This window comes from Rosa chinensis, chromosome 2, assembly GCF_002994745.2.
Source record: "Rosa chinensis cultivar Old Blush chromosome 2, RchiOBHm-V2, whole genome shotgun sequence".
Taxonomy (NCBI): Eukaryota; Viridiplantae; Streptophyta; class Magnoliopsida; order Rosales; family Rosaceae; genus Rosa; species Rosa chinensis.
In genome coordinates this window covers 47,820,666-47,844,142 of record NC_037089.1, presented here as the reverse complement: position 1 = coordinate 47,844,142, position 23,477 = coordinate 47,820,666, and the positions used below count along the sequence as shown (strand labels likewise).

Sequence of the window (23,477 nt, the reverse complement as noted above, 5' to 3'; positions counted from 1 at the left end):
CATGCTTTGCTTTCATTTCATCATTTCTCTTTCTTTTCCATATTCTACAAATCACTTTCATACTCCACTTTCATTATTTTTCTTCCACTCATCATTTCACTCTTCTTTTTCTTCCCTATATAAACACCAATTTCTGAATCCATAACACACATTCCTTCATCCATTTCATCTTCTTTGTCTCTCCATTTTCTTTCCATTTTTCTATACACATTCCTTCATCCATTCCATCTTCTTTGTCTCTCCATTTCCTTTCCATTTTCCCAAACATTCCTTCATCCATTTCATCTCCTTGTCTCACCATTTCCTCTCCATTTTCCTTAGTCACCAATTCCTTCATCCATTCCATCTTCTTTGTCTCTCCATTTCCTTTCCATTTTCTCTCCATCCTCTAGTGCATTCAACGTTTCAAGCAAGGGAGAAGAAGAAGAAGAAGAAGGAGCCGTGAGCATCATCATCCATCCTCCACCTTGAAGCTTGCTTTCGAGATTCAAGAATCCATAACGTTTCATCATTCATCCCCATCTCCATCTCACGGTGTAATTCAACCTATTTCTTTGTAATCTTGCTTAGTTTCGTGAGAATTGTTTTTAGTTGATATTTATGTTTGAACAAGGTTTATATTCTGAAATTTTATGATTGAATAAAAAATTTCGATTCTTATGTTGTGATTCCAAAGTTGCTTATGTGAGTTTGTTTAATTAAATTTGCGTTATAGATAACTTTTGTATTTTAATCTTATGTGGTTGCAAACACGTAGAGTTTTGATATGAATGGTGCTAGGTTTAAGAACATGAAATCGACTTTTCGTTTTGTGTAAACTTGAATCAAAGTAGTAAAGGTTTTGTGCAAAGACCGAATTTAATTAAAGAGGATTGCAATTAGGTGGACTTTTCCATACTAAGTTGTACACTTGACTTGATAGCCTTTCTCTATGTGTAATGCGTTAAACATGACATGATTGACTAGCTTTCTAGGGTTTGATTGCATGTTTAATAGGATTAATCTAGGTGCTTTCGCTTAGGTTAATTAGCATTGAAAAGTAAAAAAATGGGAATTCATTTGCTTTCGAATGATTCACATGATCAACTCCTCTCTCATGACTTAGATGAACAATATTAGGGTTTGAATCAATTTTAATCATATGTTTCGGTTTTTGATCTTTGTTCTCTCACTCCATTTGTATTTTTATGTTTTTGCATTTTAATTGTTTTGTTTACTTAACTTATTTTCGAAAACCAAAAACAAAATCCCCCCTTTTTCGTAAATAATGTTTATACTTGTGAATATCTTTGTGAATATTATACTTTGTTTTAATTTTAATTGTTTAATTGTTTGACAATGACAGGTGTACCCTCAATCCCCGGAATAGAACGATCCCTACTTACTTATATTACTAACGACATTTCAGGGTTAAATTATGCGCTTCCCAAAAGCGCACCAGCGTCCAAAATTGCCTTATGACGCTGGTCCTGCCCGCTAGGGATACCTGCAGCATGCGCCTTCACCGCACTTTCTGATTGTGCGATCTGCTGTCGGGTACTTTCCGTATGTAGAGTCATCCGCTGCTCAATTTCGCGGAGAAGCTTTTCCGATTTTGCAGTTTCTCTGGCAAAATCAGCGTCCATCTTCTTGCGATCGTTCTCGACATTCTCCATGATGATCGCAAACTTGACCTCAGCGGTCGCTCCTTCCGGGATAGGCTTCAGAACAAAAGCCTCTTCTTCTCCACCTTCCACTAAAGTGTCGACAGCGGAGGGGATGACAGGCTCGCTGGCCTGATTAACATTGACGCTCTGACCCTCAGTAGCTGTCGAGTGATTCTCGTCTTGTGCAGTTGACATAGCGGATGATTGGGGCTGATGAGAGAATTGTTGCGTCACTTGTTCTTCAGAAAGACCACGACAGTCCGCGCTAGAATGCGGTCTGTAACTGGAGGTCTTATGTTTTGAGCAGTTAGCGTAGCCTTTTTGATAAGGGTTATCGCTAGACTTCCCAATGGTTGCGTTCACAAAGAAACACTATTGTAGGTCCCACTAGGCGTGCCAAAATGTTTGGCTCCAAAACCAACTGGTGTGCAAACAGTCTCTTTTGAGCGTGTGGTTGCGCAGGCGTGCCAGCACCGCAGGGTGCAGTCGTTGGGGTAGTCCCTTGACCTGACTTCTTCTTCAAGCGCTGTGGACGAGGAGAGCACCAACCTCGTCACAGGGTTCTTCTCTTGCCTTTCGGGAAAGGACTTTTCGCCTTACTGGGTAAGGACTTTGGTTGTGGTCTCTTGAGTTCACCGAATCGATACTTAGTGTTGTAGACTAAGCAAAGCAATCACTGGGAAGTTGAGAGAAGCACGGGTTCTGCTAAAGCGTGACTTTAGCTTCGCTGGGTGCGAGGGCGTTACCCTTGCTTCGCTGGGTGTATCGGTGGCAGTAGTACTGGCAGTTGGCTCGCGAGGAGACTAGGACTGGCGGGCGGTCACCGGGTTTCAACGAGGTTGAAGGTTTGCTCCGAGGAAGCTTTGTAATCGCTGGGATTGATTAATTGGAGAGAGGTCTTTGATTTCGCCGCTTAACCCTGTATTTATACCCTAGGGTTTCGACTGCTCCTTGCCTTAGAAGGATTCTTAATTGAAGTTTCATGTTTAGTCTCTACCACTCGATTTCAATAAGGTTTCATCTCCTTATGAAACACGGAATGGGTGAAGCCATAACCCAAACCCGAGTAGTTTTATTTTTGGGCCGCATGTATCGGCCCGCTGGCTCGAACCCACTAAAGGATTTTGCCAAAAGTATTTTTGGGCTCAAACACTACTGAAGCCCACTGTTTTGACCAAAACCACCCTTCCAGAACCCTCCATCTTCCTATAAATTTTACCCAAAAGATTGAGTTATTCTGTGCAGGAACCTAGCCATCACCTCTCAGTAATTCAATAGTTAAGGAGGTAAAATTGAGGGTCTGCTAAAGATGCTCTTATTTAACAGAATATGGAGAAAACTGCATCACATTTTTTGTTTTATATTTTTATTTTTTGTTAAATTTTTTTTCTTTTTCTTTTATTTTGTGAATTGATCTTTTTGTACTTTTTGAATATTTCAGTTCAAAGGTTTTTTTAATATTTGAGAGATATTTCATAAAAAAAATGTTATTTTAGCTGACAAACTCTATTCTCTTAATAATAATATAGATAATTTTGACTGTAATGGAGGTGAGTATGGTAAAATCACACAACTTTACGTTAAAAAAAAAAATTATATCACTACATTAAATGATTATAGGTACAAAAATTTATCTGTGATTGTTGTATATACAGAAAATTATATATAAGTAACAAACCAAAGATTGAAAAACAGAAAACTCACCTTCTGTAAGTTTTATACAAATAAGGACAAGGAGCGCAGGCCCAAAGAAAATAAAGTAGGCTTAATTCCTGATGTTTCATCCGCAATTACAAATTTGCACAATTTTTCGTTAAAATTACAATGATGCCACTGTTGACAGAATAACCCAAAACAGAGATCTGATATGCATAGTACCATAAGCCAGCGATGAGCTCCCGCATCGTCTCCTCAAGGAGTCAAAGAAGTCAGCCTTGTCCAAGTGCTCTTACACCGGCGACCGGAACAGAGGGATGGCGGCGTCACTACCGATGATGATCACGTCGTTTTGGATGATTCTGAATCTGGTTGTGATCTGCGAGAAGCTCTGATTGGTTTCGATCAATGAAGATCAACTTAATCGACGACCGGGAACATCAAACCTCTAAAATCCGATGAGGAATTGGTCAGCTGTTGTTGGGCTATCACTGATGTTTAGTTTGCTGTTGATTTTGGTTAAGCACCTAATCTGCTAAATATGGGTTGAGCTCGAATCTCGGGTGTGATTTCATGTTCAAGTTTTAGGACTAATTATTGGTTTGGGTTTCTTTGATTTTCATTGTGTTTATTCAATCTGGGTTTTGATCACTGAGAAAGGGAAGAGCGGCGGCGAAAATGCCGAGTCCACTAAGAAAGATGCCATGCATGCCGGAACTAGGCTTGCCGAGATCAGCAACATCTGTGCAGGTTTCGAACTTCATGGCTGACTCAGACCTTGTGACTCCGGTGATTTCTGAAGAAGACGGTGGAGAAAGATTCCGTCTCGGTTCCATGTGGTGATGGAATTGTAATGGAGTTCCGGATTCTGAAACCTCTGAGATCGAAGAGTGAGAGTACTGCCGGATTCGCCGAGAAATTAACCTTTTGATTTCACTGCAGAGACCTCAGCCATACTATACTCATGGTCATCCATCATTCACCTCTATCACTGTAATCTACCACGAGATAACAAGCTGCACTATATTGAAGCTTAATGGAAGGCTCAAGTGTCCTAGTGGTTCTTGCCTAGTTGGGTGTGCTCCTCAACCTAGGTTCGAATCTCGAAGCTGTCAAAGTGGCCAGGCACTGTGTTGCAATGCACAGTTGGAGCATTTCACATGTGCTGAAGGGGTCTATCTTGGGGCTAGGCCTTGTTAGGATGTGATGAGAATTAATTTGGAAAGGCAAGTCCTAGTTGTACTTGGTTAGTCTTCTTAATTGGACATGGTTGATGTTAGAGTTTATTCCTATCAGGAATGGGATCTTTTCTCCTGTACAAGAAGGTTTGGTTTTCCAACTACCAATTGGATTATTATTGGGGTGTCTATATATAGAGGGCATGGTTAATAAACCAAGGCATGGTCGGTGTGTGCGATCATCAACAAGAGAGTGTATATCTCTTGGGTAAGGGAGCAGAGATGTTAAGAGTGAATACAGCTCTTGGGTGAGAGTGAGTTCTTGCGAAATTCTATGAGTGTGGGTGTACAAGGGTTATGGATTTGGGTTATGGTGATTTAGCTCAATGTATCTTGTACTGTAATTATTCTCATAATGATGAACAAGTATCTCTCGGGAGGACGTAGGCATAGATTTATGCTGAACCTATTTAAATCTCGGTGTTCTCTTGTTGCTTGTCTTGTGGTTTGTTACATTTCTATCGGTCTACTCTATGAGCCTTGACGGGAGGGATTCTAATTTCCCTAACAAGTGGTATCAGAGCCAGGTTCGGCTGGGACACCTCATCATTCAAGATGAAGTCAATTAGATAGTTAAGGTGTTAACTCAAAGTGCATTAGGTGGAGCCAGCTCGAGAAAATTTCTAGCAACGTGGAACGGGTCAAAAACTCAAGAAAGTCCTAATCGAAGGTAGTCGATAGGCGGAGTGACTCGGAGGCTAGGTGATGCGAGCCAGACTCAGGAAAAATCCTAATCAAAGGTGGAGTTGCAAGAGACCAGGATATGACTCAAGGGAATGATGGTTGGTGAGAGTGTATATCTCACTAAGGTGGTTCGTGGTGTCAGTAATCGTGCTTGTTCGTCGTTCATGGTATTCGTTCGCCGAAGGTTTGCATGTTGATCGTGGTTGTTCGTCATGGCTTCAGGTATTGCCTCATAGTTTGAGGTGGAGTAGTTTGACAGAAAAGGAAGTTTCACTCTTTGGGTATAAGTGAGTGAAAGACATCCTAGTTCAACGAGGCTTAGTTAAGTGTTGAAGGGAAAGGATGTGAAACCAGAGAAGACAGCAGATAATGCACGAAAAACTGTCTGGGATTTAGTGATCATAGCAGGTCTAAATCCAGAGGCAGGATGCTACAAGTGTCGGGACTAGGGTTATATGAAGCGAAAGGCTTGGATGGCATTGCTGTAGCAGAAACTGATTCATATGGAGATGCTCTCACAATCTCCATAGGTGACACATGTTCTTTGACTGGATATTAGATTTGGGATTGGCGTACTTTGGGTGGTGTGACGATGTCCCTAAGTTACAGAGGAATTTGATATTCAGGAGCTAGTTGGTTTCCAAGGGCTATAAGTGTTTATAGCAAGTGGAGCCGGAAAAATCACACATGGTGGTACAGTCCTCATATAGGGAGAACAGTGTGGTAGGTATCATCTGGTATGTCAGACCTCGATGGATAATGGGAAACAGGAGTGCGTATAGGCGAGTCTTGTTTGCAGGTACAGCAAAAATGTTGTTGACAAGTTTTCGAGTTCAGATGATGGTGAGAAGGAAATCCTACTAGGGAAGGGGTTGTTTTGAGGTCCCTCTTCAGATTCAGTTGTTGATTGTTGACTCGGTGCAGTTACACATAGGATTGGCCGTTACGAATCAGAAAGGACCACAATTGATTCAGGCTATGTGTTGCTGGTACAAAAAAAGGCCAATGGTTAAAGATGGTGCAAGGTAATTTTGCATGGCATTCTTATCAAGGTGGAGATTGTTAGGATGTGATGAGAATTAATTAGGAAAGGCAAGTCCTAGTTGGACTTGATTAGTCTTCCTAATTGGACATGGTTGATGTCAGAGTTTATTCCTATCAGGAATAGGATCTTTTCTCCTTGACAAGAAGGTTTGGTTTTCATACTACCAATTGGATTATTATTGGGGTGCCTATATATAGAGGGCATGGGTAGTAAACCAAGGCATGGTCGGTGCGTTCGATCATCAACAAGAGAGTGTATATCTCTTGGGTAAGGGAGCAGAGATGTCAAGAGTGAATACAGCTCTTGGGTGAGAGTGAATTCTTGGGAAATTCTATGAGTATGGGTGTACAAGGGTTATGGGTTTGGGTTATAGTGATTTAGCTCAATGTATCTTGTACTGTAATTATTCTTATAGTGAAGAATAAGTATCTCTCGGGAGGACGGAGGCATAGATTTATGCTGAACCTCGTTAAATCTCGGTGTTCTCTTGTTGCTTGTCTTGTGGTTTGTTACTTTTCTATCGGTCTACTCTGTGAGCCTTGACAGTAGGGATTCTAATTTCCCTAACAGGTCTTTGGGTTCCCCTTGACAAAGTCAAAAAAAGAAAATGGAAGGCTGAAATTTCATGTGATGCCCCGGAAATTCGCATTTATTTTCCGAGGATTTTCCGGAATCCAAATTGTGGTTATCGGACGGTTTCGTGGCTCGTGGATGGAGCATAAGTGTTTCGGATGAATTTTTATTCGGAAAGTATGACTTTAGGGGGGTTGCAAAGGTTGACTTTTAAAGCATTGAGATTCTCCGAAAAGTTCCTTCACGAAAGTTGTAGAGCGCGTCGATACGAGTTCATGGACATGTGGAACGCGAGAATTGGAGTTCGTATGAGAAAGTTATGGCCATTGGAAGAAATTTCTATTTTAGTATAAATAGAAGTTTCCCAAGTTGGAAATTTACTATTTTCATTTTTTTCCTTTTCCGGAAACCATTTTCCCTCTCTCTCTTCTCTCTCGGCTGCTACCCTCAGAATCGAAGAAAACCTGCTGACCTGACCCTAACCCGGAAGATCCGACCCTGCTTTTCCGGCGAACTGCGGCTGTCTCCGGTGACGAAACTTTCCAGATAGGATCGTCTCCTCCGTCTGGTCGTCCCTCTGGTGTCCTCTAGCGCCGATTCTCCTCCACGGCGGCGCTGCAAGGCGGCGCAGTTGGGGGATTTCGGACCCGGTCGGAAACCCTTGTTCCGACGTCGGTGAGGCTTCAAGTCTTCTTGGTTGAGCTCAGAGCAGCCTCCTTGATCGATCCTTGATGGTTGTTTGGATCAATTCACGTGAAACTTGGTTCAACTCAGTCTGGATTACTGTTCAAGGCTTGTGAGGTAGTTTTCGAACCTTTATGCTTGTTTTCTGACTTCGAGCTAGTTATGAAAGTTCACAAGCATGCTTAGATGAAGAACTTTGATGTTGGGAGTTTTGTGAAATATTGAGTTTTGGCCGGTGGCGGTGCGCCCCAGCCTGTGGTGGCTTTCCGGCCACTTAAGGAACTGTTTTTGGTATTATATATGTTCTACTCATTGATACGAGCGTTTCGATATATAATATGCAAATTTTGGAGTTCGTATGGAATTGTTATGATTTTTGCCGTTTCATATAGGTGAAATTATTCATTCCGTGAGGATTCGAGCCTCCGATCGACTTGTGGTTTGGTCACATCGATCGTAGATGTATTCTGGAGACAATGGGTGGTCTCGAATGTGGTTTCACCTCGATTAGCGTCACTTTGGGAATTTTGGTTCGATTTAGGGTTTCGAACGTTATTCCTTGTGTTTCATTGACTGAATCAAGGCTGTACTTTTCTTAGGTGCTTGACAGAGTGCATTCTGTAAGTAGTCTAGTGGTGTGAAGACGCAGCAGGAATTTCGAGGTGAGTAATCTCACAAAACGGAATACCTTTATTTTGAAAGTTATTTAGTAACTGCAAACTATAGTTGGTATTAGTAGACATTTCTGAGCGGATGACTACGTATATATATATATATATATATATTTACGTGAAATATATATGTTTTGGTGGTTTGTGGATTTATGAAAACAATATGCATGAAATGATGCTTTTTTTGTTTTCGGGTGTGGCTTTTGGAAAACAAATGATTTGTGGAAATGATTGATTTCGATTTGTTTTGAAAAGCATTGAGATTTGAGAAAAGCGTTGAGATTTGGGTATGAAAACAATATACATGAATTGATGCTCCTTATTGTTTTGTGTTATGGCTTTTCGGAAAACAATGATTATGGAAATGTGATTTCGATTGTTTTCAAAAGCGTTGCGATTTGTGTAACATTTTGGGTCCAGTGTGACTCCTTTAATGTTTTGCTCCAAGGGACAGTGCGGCCCGAGGACTGAAGGTCTATGACCTTGGGCAGAATATCAGGTAATCACGTCTTTGGCCGGACGAGTGGTTACGTTTTCAGTTAGAGCTCTAATATGTCTGCCATATAGGTAATTCATGGGGTAACGGGAATTGGTTATTGATAACTCATGACATTACGTATTTTTAGGGAACAAGGTGTGAGTTGCTTCCTTATTAATGGTTTTTAAGGGGACAAGGTGCAAGTTGTTTTCCTTATTAACGATTTGATAGAAATCAAGGTGTGAGTTGCTTTCTATGGTACGCTTATGGTACAACTGATAGAATTCAAGGTGTGAGTTGTTTTCTATGTTTTGTTGATAGAAATCAAGGTGGGAGTTGCTTTCTATGGTACGCTTATGGTACAACTAATAGAATTCAAGGTGTGAGTTGTTTTCTATGTTTTATTGATAGAATTCAAGTGTGAGTTGTTTTCTATGTTTCGTTTTAAAAGGAAACAAGGTGTGAGTTGCTTTCTTTTATTTTGATTTGAAAGGAAATTAAAGTGTGAGTTGTTCTCCTTATTTCGTGTTTTTAAGGATTAAAGCGTGGTTTGGTTTCTTGATTTAAACGTGCGGGGTTCATCCCACGATTTTGGTGTGAGTTGTTTTGAGTTACTCATACGGGCTTGCAAAACCTTACCGGGTTTGTTGTGTGACAACCCGGTACACTATTCAAACGGTGTAGGGGTTAATCCTGCTAGTTACAAAATCAGGGCTGAAGCTGAGGTAGCACCTTTGCAGCTTTACGGTAGGAAGCCATTTTTATGACTTTACCGTTGATAAGATTTTCCGTTGTAGTTAAACTCTGAGAAGTATTTACGTTTTATCTTGTTGTTGACAATTTAATTCGTAAGCTTATGTAATATATGACTCTATGGAGCGGGTCAATATTGAGATAGTGGGTTTAGGGCATCAATATGTATTTGGGTTAAAAGGGAAAAAGTTTCCAGGTATTTTGTATTGATGGCTGAACGTTCACGCATATGTAATTATGGGATAATATATCAATTTTCATGTGTGTAAAATCAGGGGCGTGACATTTCACATGGGCATTTTCTCGAACACTGGGTGTGCATGGCTACTCGTTATTGTTCTTAGGCTACCTTGGCAGGTAATTAAAGAAACTAGAGTTGTGGCATTGAGTTTAGAAATCTTAGACAAAGCTGTTGTAAATCGCTATGACATTGTAAGAATGATCGCAATTGGAGCAATTGTGAATGCACAATACTGCACTCGTAGTATGTGGTCATAACAGTAGCAGGATTGGACGAGTGCAATAGCAAGATTAGGCGATGACGAGTGCAGTAGGAGAACACGAGTACAAGGGCAATAGCAGAACTGGACGAGTATGAGTGCAGTAGCAGGATTAGGCGATGACGAGTAGCAGAACTGGACAGTATGAGTGCAACGAGTGCAGTAGCAAGATTGGATGAGCGCAGTAGCAGAACACGAGTACAAGTACAGTAGCAGAACTGGAAGAGTATGAGTGCAGCGAGTGCAGTAGCAGGATTGGACAAGTATGAGTGCAGCGAGTGCAGTAGCAAGATTGGATGAGCACAATAGCAAAATTAGGCGATGACGAGCACAGTAGCAAAACACGAGTACAAGTGCAGTACTAGAACTGGGTGAGTATGAGTGCAGTGCAGTAGCAGGATTGGACGGTACAGTAGCAAGATTAGGTGATGACGAGGGCAATAGCAGAACACGAGTACAAGTGCAGTAGCAGAACTGGACATATGAGATTATTCTAACAAAAAAAAAAAGTAGCATAAAGGGATTAGAAGTCAAAAGAAGTAATTAAAGGTAAAAAATTAATAGTAAACTACATATACCCCCTTAATAGGATTTCAAAACATAAAAAACTCCACAACATTTGGTTTTGAACATTTAAGGACAAAAGTTTACACTTAAGGACAATATGCTCTCCACTTGCCACATGTCATGAGTTAATTTACTTTTTTATCCTTAACTACTTATTTTGACTTGTAAACCCTTTATAAAGATTAAATCTTACAAATAAGGACAATTTGCTCTTCACTTGCCACATGTCATGAGTTAATTTATTTTTTTACCTTTAACTACTCATTTTGACTTCTAATCCCTTTATATTACTTTTTTTTTTTCGAGAATAATTCCTTTATTGTTACTCCCCCCCCCCCCCCCCCGGAGAATAATTTGTTTATGTTACTTTTTTCCCCCTTAACTACTCATTTTGACTTCTAATCCCTTTATATTACTTTTTTTTTCTTTTTCTGAGAATAATCCCTTTGTGTTACTTTTTTTTTAGAATAATCTGTTTATATTACTTTTTTCTTCTTCTGAGAATAATCCATTTATATTACTTCTCAAAAGCAAAAAAAAAAAAAAATCTTCTACACGTTGTTAAGAGAAAGAATCTCATACCTCACTCTCCTACTACTCTCATCACATCGCCTAATCCTACTATTGCACTCGTCTAATCCTGCTACTGCACTCATACTCGTCAAGTTCTGCTACTGCACTTGTACTCGTGTCCAGTTTTGCTACTCATGTTCTGCTACTGCACTCGTCATCGCCTAATCCTGCTACTGCACTCGTCATCGCCTAATCCTACTACTGCACCAGTCCAATTTTCTACTGCACTTATACTCGTATTCTGCTACTGCACTCGTCATCACCTAATCCTGCTACTGCACCCGTCTAATCTCACTACTGCACTCGCTGCACTCATACTCATCCAGTTCTGCTACTGCACTTGTACTCTTGTCCTGCTACTGCACTCGTCAGCGCTTAATCCTGCTACTGCACTTGCTGCACTCATACTCGTCCAGTTCTGCTACTGCACTTGTACTCTTGTCCTGCTACTGCACTCGTCATCGCTTAATCCTGCTACTGCACTCGTCTAATCCTGCTACTGCACTCGTCATCGCTTAATTCTGCTACTGCACTCGTCCAATCCTGCTACTGCACTCGCTGCACTCATACTAGTCCAGTTCTGCTACTGTACTTTTTCCTACGTGCCGGTGCTTTTCTTCTCACTAGTTTTGTTAGATTATTTCTTGTGTCAGCACCCTTTTGCACCTCCACACAGTAGCCAATTTGAACCATAAACAATATATCATTAACATAAACCATAAACTATAAAGTAGCAGATCAATTCAATTTGAACATTAGCAGATCATATCATTGACAATAGCCGATCATATCAAAGTAAACCACATAACCTTAGTAATACTATATTCATGAATCTGCTCCTCATGTATATCAAAGTAAACTACAGAACCTTTTTTACGCCCCGAATTAAATTTTTCATGTTTAGTTGTTATTAAACGAGGAATGACAATTTTCTATACAATTTATTTAAGTTTCGATATTTTAAGGGGCCCCCTAAAAGTTGACTTTTTGACCGGGTCAAAATTTGAAAAGTTTTTCTTCATGAAAATCATAGAGAACGTTAAACCGAGCGCGTGCATATTTGGTTCGTAAAAATCGGACTTCGTATGCAAAAGTTATAAGGGAAATACGAAAGTTACTGTTTATGGTAATTATGAAAGTTACTGTGGGTAGGTCAGAAACCTACCCAGCCACTTTTCTCTCTCTTCTTCCCCGATCTCTCTCTCTTCCTCTCTCTCCCCCGCGTCGGCCCTCTCCCATTTTTCCTTGATTTCTCCAGCATCCGGCAACCAAACGACGTACTACCACCCATAAAAGAACCGTCTCTTTCTTCTCTTCACGTTGGTACCCGTGGGTCACGGCAATTTGGCCAGAAAACCATCAATTTTGGCCAAAAACCGTTACTGTAGCAGTTGTGTTCTCCGGCGAAATTCTCCATTTTCCAGCCACTTACGGGAGTGAAACCGGTCCTATTAGGAGCGCCTCGAGTCACTGATCATCTTCCCTCAAAGATTCTAGCTGAAATTCTCACTGTGGAAGGAGAATTTGAAGGATTTCCAAATCGGTGAGTTTGGAAATTGATGAAACTTGGGTGGTATTGGACAGTGGCAGTGCCGTAAATTATGATGAAACTTGAGTATTTTAGTCATTTGTCATTAAAATTGGGAATCAGGCTTGATTCATTTGGCTTTTGGGCCTGGACTTATGTCCTTATTTGTATAAATCTTTTTGCAAGTAGGTTTTCTGTGTTTGTATCTTTGGTCATGTGCTACTATGTAATTTTCTAAAAAATTAAATTAACTTATGACATGTGGCAAGTGGAGATCAGATTGTCTTTATTTGTAAGATTTAGTACTTATGTGTTTAATTCAATCTTTAAAGGATTACATTTTTTGTCAATAACTTATATGTAATTTGTAATTGTATACATACGGATCGATACATGGGTTATTACTTGGATGAAAATTTCATATTATCTGTAAGCAGTACTGTATCCATTTATCATAATAATTATTGATGTAGCTATTCAGGTCAAATTTTAAGAGAAACAATGGAATGCAGACGTCAAAAGCTTCATATACGTAACTCATTTGTGGTGGTATCTAATGTAATAAGTGTGACATAGAATTTTCGTCCAGGGATAAAGAACTATATTCAATACCCAGATTGAGGCATTTTTTCTTATCCCCACCCTAGATGCATAGGTCGAAGCATGGTTGCCAATTTTCTTTGGTTTGTCTTTGATTTTTTCGCTTTTTATTTTAAATAAGTCAACATATAACAATTAATGTCTTTTCAGTGATAAAGAACCATTTTTAGAAATTAAAGATCGACTATCAACACAAGCCTTGCTTAAAGCACCATTAGCAACAAACGCCTCCTCCGAAGGAGTCCACCAACACAAGCCTTGCTTAAAGCTAAGCGAGGTTTGTGGCCATCTCTTTCTTAGGGTTTTGTAGGATTTTATATTTTTTGTTGGTATTGTTCGTTGGCTACATCTCTTATTATTGTCCCGCCAACAGAACTGATACGTGGATCCAGTTTGAATGTCCAGGTGGCTTTACCAAATTGCTTATAGATCATACAGAACCATTCCCCTAACAAAATTGCAATTCTTCTCACAGTTGTGCTTTTAAATGGAAGATGAAAGTGAAATATCTGCAGAACCCCTTAAAAATGGCACTTGTAGGATTACAACTATGCACACCCAACAAGCCAAAGAGCATGACAAAACATATTAAAATGATATGATACTACAAGTTCTAATCATCCATGTTCTTCATGTATTCCTTTGAAAGTTTGGTCTCCATTATCAACTGCTGTTCTTTCAGCAGAGAATACCCGGATTCAAGCAAAGCCTCCATCGTTTGCTGTACAACAGAAGACCAAAACTACTCAAATGGTAATCCAATCTACTATAGAGAGTTTGAGCAAACCACATGGAGTGTACTTGAAGAAAGAAAGAGAGACAATCGACCGACATTGAAGGGACAACAAAGACATTATATTCTGTTTGCAGCTAAGGAATACTATTAATTCCCTTATCCAAAAACCAAAAAGAAAAAAATAAAGGACAATTAATATCTGGAAACCAAACTCTCTATTCTATCAGAAAAATCTTAGCATAAGAACGTGAATGTGAATGCATCCATAATCCAATTTCAATTATTTTGTCAAACAGTTTTGTTCAAAGGTACATCTGAAAAAGAAAAAATATAACCACTGGTACCTTTCAAGAAAAAGGGTTTTACAGGATAATATATTCAGTTCCAAACTATATAAGTATATCCATTTCAACTCTTACTTCAACGGTTTCGTTCTTTAGTTTATAACAGAAGGGTTGATATTAATATGGACCTGCAGCCAGACTAGTGTTAACATGACAGATACATGTATTTACCAACTAGTTGTACTGTAGTTAAATCTATTTAATTGGCTCTCAAATATTAACAGGAGATGAACCCAGTTCGCTGAATGCAAAAACTGGTTATATGGATAGCAGGCTTCGAAAAGAAAACACTTTTTTTTATGAAGGACCACAATACCTTTGGAGGAGTATATACAGGAAGATTGTCATCCTTTCTTCGCTTCACAAGTTTGTTTCCAAGACTTTCAACACCGCCAATATCATCAATCCACTAAAGAAAATGAACACAATTTAGCCAACAAATGTGCAATAGTAATAATACCAAAATTTTAAGAAAGCTACCCAAGCACAATCTTTAACTCATAAATGAAAAGATTTGATCTGTTAGATCTCTTGTTATTTTGTTTTCCTTCTTAAAAACATCATTCAATTTCATATTTTCCGTTTTAGATCTCTTATAAAACAGATAATAAATAAAGATTTACTTGAATTCACAAATATGTTTTCTTATAGAAATTTTGCAACTACTGGCTTACCATTTTCAGGTTACTCAGATTTCTTCACTAGTAAAGATAATTAGTATTTAATTCTTTGGTTGATGGTTATTCAACAACAAACTAGGCGACATCATGTTAAGTGTATTTCAGAAATTCATTTCGGTTTTGGTAAATCTCATAGAACAATATTATGGGGCCGACGAGTTTTGGCTTCACAGTCATGACACATGAAGATACCTGATAAACATGAATTATAGTTGGATTATTATACAAATATAAATCATCTTTTCAGCTGCTACTATTTTAGTTTTCCCAGTTGACTGTCACAACTTGCCACTGAGAGTGGTCAACCAAGTGACCTCCGTTGATTATCCTGGGCAAGCAGCAAGCTGTAGACCTAGAAAGCCCAAATTTCCTAGGTAACTGACAATTTGTCAGCCAACAATGATGTGACAGTCAAACACACTACTTAAGGGGACATATGCCCTCTTTTAAAGATTTGAAATTTAGCCGTCTGGACGGTTCTGTTGTGGAGTTTGTCTATACATAATTTTGCCCTCATTCATTTTGAAATGAGAAGCATGGAAGCTAGAGTATCTTCCAGCTTCTTAATAGTTAAGTTTTTACAACCACGCAAAACTAAAGACAAAGTAGAAAAGAGTATCTATGCAACTTCTTTATCTACACAAAATTCTCAACCTTTTTTTATGACAAATTAATTTTCTACACATATAATGTTAATAATAAAGCAAATGAGCACTGTGTATATGTTAAAACCATGCTATCTATATCATTCAATTTGTAACCACTTACCACAAACAATTTTCCAACCTTTGAAATGGGCATATTTGAAAACAGGTAGCAAGGGTCTAGCACATTTTAAGACTGAGATGTCTTTCTTTTGTCAAGACAATCAGAATATCATATACCTTAGAAATTGACCGATCATATGTTCGAGACCGTAGAGCTCCATAGAAATCCAGTGCTGCCAAGTAGGAAAAAAAAACTATAAATATATGACATGCAAAAATCTTCAAAAACTAGCATAATAAACGGGAGAGGAGTCTTCAAATTCCTCTCACAGAATCTATTTTTTAGAGTATATAAATAAAGGCATCAAGATGCAGGCTACTAATCATCGATACAGCCACCATATAGACACAGGTCTATAGAAAAAAAAAAAAGACACTAGCATTTCCTGAGATTGTTCTCTCCATATGATAACATTCTATAAAGTGGACAGTTCATTGAGGAAAAGAGAGCAGAGTCATACCTTGGTTAGGAAAAGTGTCAACTATACTTACAACTTCATCCCTGGATATGCCATCTTTCTCATACATTCTGTTAACAATGTTAATGATATCCTCACGATTAGGTTGCCTGTTTCACAAACAACATATCAGAAGAATGGCCTAGCTCATTTACTTTCATTTTAATGGAATGGCAAAAGTTTCGGATATATTGTGTTAAAAAATAAAAAAACAGATGAAATCCATGCATTAGTATAGAGTATCGTTTGGTCACATACAGAAGAAAATATTAAATGATATGATGTGGTAGTAATAAAATTATTAACAATAACAATAGTTATATGCAGATTTCAAGAAGTCAAGAACTATATTTTCCGAAAAAAAAAAAAAAATTGTAAAGAACTATGGTTGAACAATAAGGAACCTACAGCAATCTTTGAAAAATAGTCCAATAATTATTGAAAATGACCCAGCACATGGAATCCTCATTAGAAACTCATAAACTGGTGAAACACGTCGCTCCCTTTTATGTTCTGATTATACTGTTCAGAGTATGGTTCAGGCAAACAATGTTCAGGGAAGAAGTTACAACAGAAAAAGATAAGATTCACAACTATTCATGCATGGGTCAAGCCAATCGATTCATTAACAAACAGAGACTTCCAACTGGGAAAGAGTCCCCTGTATTAATTCTTAAAGGAGTGATTAAAATAAAATAAATAAATCCTTTATCAAATAAACACATACCAATAAAACTTTTCCATCCTTCCATCACGGATTAAGGGAGCATAAATTTTTGAAAAATCATTTCCTGTAACAATGATAGGAACTCTGTTTGTGATATCTGATTCTCGCCAGTCTTGTCCAATACTAACTCTTGTAGGATTATCACATAGATTCATCAAAGTTCCAACAACAATTTGATTATTGACTGTCATCTGAGTGTTTCCTACAACAGAATAGACAACAGTGCATTTAAATTAAAAGAATAAAGGGATGAATAAAAACCAAAGAGGTCAATTCAATAATTTGTGACCGATGAAAAGTATCGGAAAGATATAAGACAATATATAACACTTACTTTTCTACCAAATCAAAAGCAATATAAAAAAAACAAAAAAAAGGCTGGTGCCAGCCGGTTCATATTCTTAGGCTTTCTTTTTATCATTGCAAGATATACAGTCTAAATCAAAAAATGCTCACCAAATCTACCGAGCCCAGCATCAATGTCATTGATCATCAAACAGCTCATCTTGCCCTACGGTAGTCGAGAAAAGCAAAAGCTGCATAAAATATCTAAAAAGATAGTAGGAAAGGAGCACCCATCAATTCTCCGACAGTATTTCATGCCACTATTGGAACAAATAAAGGTAGTAATGAAGGTGGTTGTGTTATCTTCTATGAATTAAATTAATTGTGCCATGGTACATGGCAGTTTCAATACTGTGAGGCACACAGCCTTCCAGTTTTGTAAATGACCTCTTAGCTTAAGAGATCCACTATCATTTTCGGAGCGAATTTAAGATGTGAGAGTTAGTAACATAATCATTGAGAGTGGAATACATTATTGTAATATTGACGTACTGCTCTGGCTCAAATTATGCCGAGATGGGACTAGTGTATATATGGGGAAAATATTAAAGGGCAGTTCTTGATAGCATAACTTTTTAGTCCCTAGCATCAACAGGAAAGAAAAAGGTGTAGACATAAAGCCCTAGATAAAACCTGCCTAGGTTTATTGCAAGTATTTTCAAATTCTGCAACTTCATTGACATAATCACACAGGCAAGGAATTACTGTTTTAAAATCTGTTCACATTTTTACTCATGGAGCATCTGGTTACAATTCAAAAGAGACCTAAAGAAACTTCTACCAGACATGTGCATAACTACATGAAGAAAGTGGAATAAGAGAAGTGAAACTTTAGATTACTTAGCAAGTAAGTTGAGTTATTAAAAGAGCTAAATAGGCTCTGCTCTTGTGGTTTCTTTAATTATTTGCAACTGTGCGCATCAGTTCCTATTTTCAGAGAACTTGCTATCTCTCTCACATTCACAGATAAAACACAAAAGTGCAATAGGCAGTCCTCACAGACTTCCAAGATGGAAAAAAGGTTGAATCAGATGCAGGTAGATCAGTAATTGGAACTCAGTTCCAATTTTCAGAGAACATGCTATGCTCTCTCTCTCACACACATACACACAGAATTGCAATAAGTCATACTGTGGTAGGCAGTCTTCAGACCCCAATAGGGAAAAAAGGTTGAATCAGATGCAGGTAGATCAGTAATTGGAACTCAGTTCCCATTTTAGAAAATGCTATGCTCTCTGTCTCTCTCTCTCTGTCTCTCTCTCTGTCTCTCTCTCTCTCTCTCTCTCTCTCTCACACACACACACACACGCGCACACACACACATACAGAATTGCAATAAGTCATACTGTCATAGACGGTCTTCACAGAACCCAATATGGAAAAAAGGTTGAATCAGATGAAGGTATATCAGTAATTGGAAGAACAAGACAAATTGCATGCCCGTGAAACAGCACAGTTTAACTTCATAACCCAAGACATACATATATTAACAGTGAAAGTGGTAGAGCTTCTAACTTGGTTCTGGACAACTTGAGAAGCTGTTCTATAGCGTTCCCGTATCAATTTCCCTGGTTCCCCTGTAATGGAGATTTGATTATATACAGAATATAAGCTAAGTTGGAACATATTTATATACACACAGACAGACAGACACACACACACACACAATACATATTAGCATTGCAAACAGAAAACTTCATTGAGAAAAGTTTATAAGAAAACAGTACTATCTTACCAGCTCTTTCTGATTCTAATTCCCCAGCAGACATAACTACAGGTTCAACTCCCATAGCTTGAAATACAAGTTCAGTCTGAAAAGACTTTCCTTGGCCTTTTCCTCCCCAAATACCTGTAATATAATTATATAAAATGCTTTAGTTTCACACGATTATATTAACATGTAACCACCTGAGATTAGAATCCTTATAATGCTACATTCGAAACACTAAAACCAATTTAAAAGATATAGAAGATTTATAAAAAATAAAAAAAGATGAATAAGACTTTTCAAGAGAAAATAACTGGTCATACCAACTTACAAATCAGAACCAGTACAGTTCAGAAGAAAAACAAAGAATACATATAAACTGAAATATATTGATTATTGACTTTTGAGTTCAACAAGAATTCTTGCAATAACCGGTACAAAATTATTAAGACCAAAAATACCCACTTACCTAGAATCAAAGGAACTTTCGTATTGAGAATATGAGCAAGGTAGTTCTTCGCCATATGGCATACTGCGCTTAAATACCACATATCAGATTACTTTAAATATCAATAGATAGAATGACGCTGAAGAAGTGAATAGGTGCATAGAACATAACAGAGTCAAATAGTGAAAGAAACAAATCATCAATAACAAGTTCAATCCAAGAACGAACGAGTCAAGAATACAAATGTCTCTAGTGCAAGCCATCTAAATTCTAAAGGACATTTCAAGTCCAAACGAAAAAAATGAAGATTCTTTTTAATTGATTTTATCAACCGCCCTATTTGAGCATTACATTCTCCAAACAAAATCATATTTTCATTATCTTGCATGTGGCGCCCAATTTGCAATGTATATCAAATGAACTGCATTCTAAACTGGCTAATTCAGGGAAGAAACAGAAAATGTCCAAATATATAGCAAACTCATACCAAAGCTCAGTGAAAGCAAATATTGCCAATCACATTGAATGAGTTTTACCAAGTTTTCTTACTGGTTTGACCTGAATCATTGCAGATAATAGATAACCTTTCACCCAGTTTCGTAGAACTTACCGACTTTATCCTGCCAAAAGAAAAACACAAAATAACTTACCACAAACTCATTACATGTATTAAGCAAAGAAAAGATCAATAATATCAACTTGTATGCTCTAATACATAACATTTTGCAGACCTTAGACACTAAAATAAACCTGGCATACTATCAACAATGACATCAATACTGGAAAGAATCAATGCAATTGTCATTGAATTTCACTCACATCTAAAATTGGAAGAAAATTACAAAACGAAGAAGCAGTTGACATGATCATACCATGAAGAGAGGCGCAATGTAATAATCGCCTTGGAGGTACTGGAAGGACCTGGTGACCTTCTGGCGATAATCAAAAACGATATCGGAGTCACGGCCGAGGAATTTCCCGACGAAAAGGTCATCGACGACGCCGGCCCGGGCTCCGACGGCGATGTTCATGTTGTCGGCCTCTTTGCCGAGCCTGTATAAGTAGTCCTCGCCCACAGAGTCCTTGGCCTCCCACGAGGACTGGTCCGAAAGCCTCTTGCTCTTCGGCTCACCGCCGCCATTGGCGGCTTCGCCGTCGTTGGCGTTGGTTTTGGGGTCAGGCACGGAGGAGGAGGAGGAGGAGGAAGAGGGGGTTGCGGAGCAGGAAAGGGAGAAGATGGGTTTGGTGGGAAATTGGTGAGTGAAGAAATGGGAGTGAGGGAAGATTGGGGTTTTGAGGAGAAATGAGTTGCAGAGAGTCATCGTTTCGGATTTTTGCTCGGAAAGGAGTGACTCACCGACTAGGTGACACTTTGGCGCCACAAGCTAACCGAAGCATATATCCGTGTAACTTTATACAGAAAACTTTTTAATAATACTCATTGGCCACAACTTTATGTAATAATTATCTTCAGAAACAGTAGCTGCGTAACTCATCTTTTAATCAATCCACACTGAGATGTCTTAAAATTTAGAGTATTAGTTTGGCGAAAGTGTCCCTGATCAGTTATTGATTAAGAAAATAATGCTCAATTATTTTTAGATGTAAATCTAATGGCCGTAAGAATTATTATTACATTAAAGTGTTTGATTTTTTTACGGATTATTGAGCATAAATTTTTTAGTCAGCCAGATGAACACCATTGATAGGGAGTTAGAATGTTACGTACGTATTGATGAAAAAGACGAAAAAATAATTATAAAAAAAAAAACAAAGTAAAAGTCCATAAAACGATAAATTAGTTGCTCGAGCTTTAAATTCATACAATCAAGTTGTTGAAAGATATTATCAACAACGATCTACTTGCACAACTATATGTGCATTTTTGTTGATCATATGAACTCACATGAGCGTTCTAAAGCAACACAAACTATGACTATAGAGGCCAAAAGAAACATAACTATATAGTGGCTGCCTCCTCATCCATCCATTAATTTCTGTTGCACTGAGACTGGCACCCACCATGGTTACTTGTCCATTCTGCTCCACAACCATAACAGAACTGAAATTGGCACCTGAAACCACAACAATTTACAAAGCCTCAACTAACTAATCTATCAAAAAGCATACCAAATTTTATGAATATTACATTAACTAATATTTGCAGGGGCTAGTTCAACATATTATACCGATAACATTGATCAGGAACTAACACCACTTATGTTTCATAGAGAAAATCACCAAATCAAGAGACAGAGAGAGTGTGTAAGATGGTCTACAAAAGAAAATTCGTAAAATTTTGGTTCATAGATATGGAAGCACAAGAAAATTCATCCCAAAAAAAAGGAAAAGGAAAAAGGAAAAAGGAACAAGTAAATATAGGAGCATTTGTTCGTCTTTTGTTAGGACTTAGGAGTGAAGGGTCGTTTCGGTAGTCTTTCTAGGAAATGATAGGAGACTTTATCTTCCTTTTCTTTCAAAAAAGGGCTTTCGCCACTGGTAAGGAATTGGATTCCCTCTAGTTCAGGGTTCATAATTTTCCGAGAAAGTCTCCAAATTGATAATTTTGCAGCATATATACTTGGTAATATTTTCAACACTCAACACTTACTCGCAACACTAATATATTTGTTCAATTTCTTGACAAATGGATCAAACTGGTGGTGATGATGGTCACATTTAAGGGGTGTGTAAATTAGATGTAAATGTCCTTTGTAACTAAGCATCAGATACTCATAATTCATAAAATGTGTGATAATAGTCACAGCACAAAGTCAAATAAACTGACCTGCAAGAAATGTGCAAACAACCTTGAGTCTTCTCCACATAAAAGTGGCACCTGGGGCACCTCTTCCACTTCTTCTCCTTTGCAAGCTGATTGACCATAAGATCTTCCCTCCCTCTCTCGTCCTCGTTAAGCATCTGAAACTCCTCACAATCAACCCCGGAATGCCACGGAACCTGACATCCGGCGCAGAACAGTCTATGGCAAGCAGGGCACTCTGACTCTCTCACTGCCTCCCCTTCGTTCTCGATCACCAAAACCATTGAGCAATCACTGAAAGGGCAGTAGAGTTTCTGCGACCCCACGAACAGAGCTTCACAAAGGGCACCATTCCACCTTTCGAGGACCAATTTGGGGAGAATTGGGGTACAATCCTCAAATTTGAGGACCGCTTTGCAATCCAATCCGGGGCAGGAAACAATGTGAAAGCTCTCGTCCAGTTTCGCGGCTACTTGTCTGGTTATGCAATCTGAGCAGAAGGAGTGAGCACAGCTTTCATTTGAGAACATCTGGTTATTCTCTTTGACTTCAACGCAAATCCCACATAGGGTTTGGGTTTCTGGGTCAAGGACTTCATGGGTTGCACTGGATGGGACTGCTTGGGCTGCTTGGATTGTCAGACTTGATGAGGAACACGACGCGATGTTGCTTATGTTTTGGGAAATGAAGGCAGAAGACGCCATTATAGCCTCTTGGAGCTGCAATTCTTCTGCGTATTTGGCATCTGATATCATCGTTGGATCGATGTGAATCTCATCTTCATGATCATCGATGTCATGATGAATCAGTGCTGACAAGGAGGTATCATCCAGATCAAGAAGAAGAGCAGAGGCTGAGACAGCAGACTGCTCTTGTGCCATGACCCTTCAAGTCTCGACTTTTGATCTTCGATAAGGGAAGTTAATTATGAGAAATGGTACATATAGAAAAACTCATCTCCGAAAAGGAAGTCGCGTAATCGCGTATACTTTATTCGCAGGACCTTAATAACAAACTTATCTAGGAAGGTCGTTAGCTTCAAAAGGAAGTCTTCTATTAAGTCCTTCCTTGAGGGGTTTCGTCTTCTAGTCATGCAATATCACAACATGTTGGGGATTAATGTGGGGTTTGGAAAAGGCTTGGGTCCCCTCTTTTCACAAAAAATAGATTGTATTATTGAATAAGATTCTCATTTTAACTTGTCCACAGTGGATTAAAAATAATAATAATAATAATTGTGAAGAATACAAATTGTACGACAATGTCTGAGTTTTTCTATTAGAACCTTTAAATTTTCTCACTTG

General features: G+C 38.5%; 2 protein-coding genes across 4 annotated transcripts; both read right to left on the bottom strand.

The window, feature by feature from the left end:
* Positions 1-13,606: 13,606 nt before the first annotated feature.
* LOC112189817 (ribulose bisphosphate carboxylase/oxygenase activase, chloroplastic) lies at positions 13,607-20,830 on the bottom strand. 3 transcript variants are annotated; one of them, XM_024329177.2, is made up of 11 exons: positions 20,282-20,828; positions 20,020-20,029; positions 19,431-19,493; positions 18,989-19,102; positions 18,769-18,830; positions 17,365-17,419; positions 16,909-17,110; positions 16,185-16,291; positions 15,841-15,896; positions 14,593-14,685; positions 13,607-13,917 (listed from the first exon to the last, which is right to left on the bottom strand). In XM_024329177.2, the coding sequence occupies exons 1-11, from the start codon at positions 20,729-20,731 to the stop codon at positions 13,810-13,812; spliced, it is 1,320 nt and encodes a 439-aa protein (XP_024184945.1). In that variant the 5' UTR covers positions 20,732-20,828; the 3' UTR covers positions 13,607-13,809. The 3 variants fall into 3 exon arrangements, 2 of the variants coding, with proteins under 2 accessions (XP_024184945.1, XP_040370795.1); XM_040514861.1 differs by lacking the exon at positions 19,431-19,493 and having other exon boundaries at positions 20,282-20,830; XR_005806721.1 differs by lacking the exon at positions 13,607-13,917 and having other exon boundaries at positions 15,725-15,896; positions 20,282-20,829.
* A 355-nt stretch (positions 20,831-21,185) lies between these two features.
* LOC112187497 (E3 ubiquitin-protein ligase ARIH2) lies at positions 21,186-23,201 on the bottom strand. Its single transcript, XM_024326327.2, has 2 exons — positions 22,198-23,201; positions 21,186-21,484 (listed from the first exon to the last, which is right to left on the bottom strand). Exons 1-2 carry the CDS (start codon positions 23,052-23,054, stop codon positions 21,400-21,402), a joined length of 942 nt encoding a protein of 313 aa, XP_024182095.1. The 5' UTR covers positions 23,055-23,201; the 3' UTR covers positions 21,186-21,399.
* Positions 23,202-23,477: the final 276 nt, after the last annotated feature.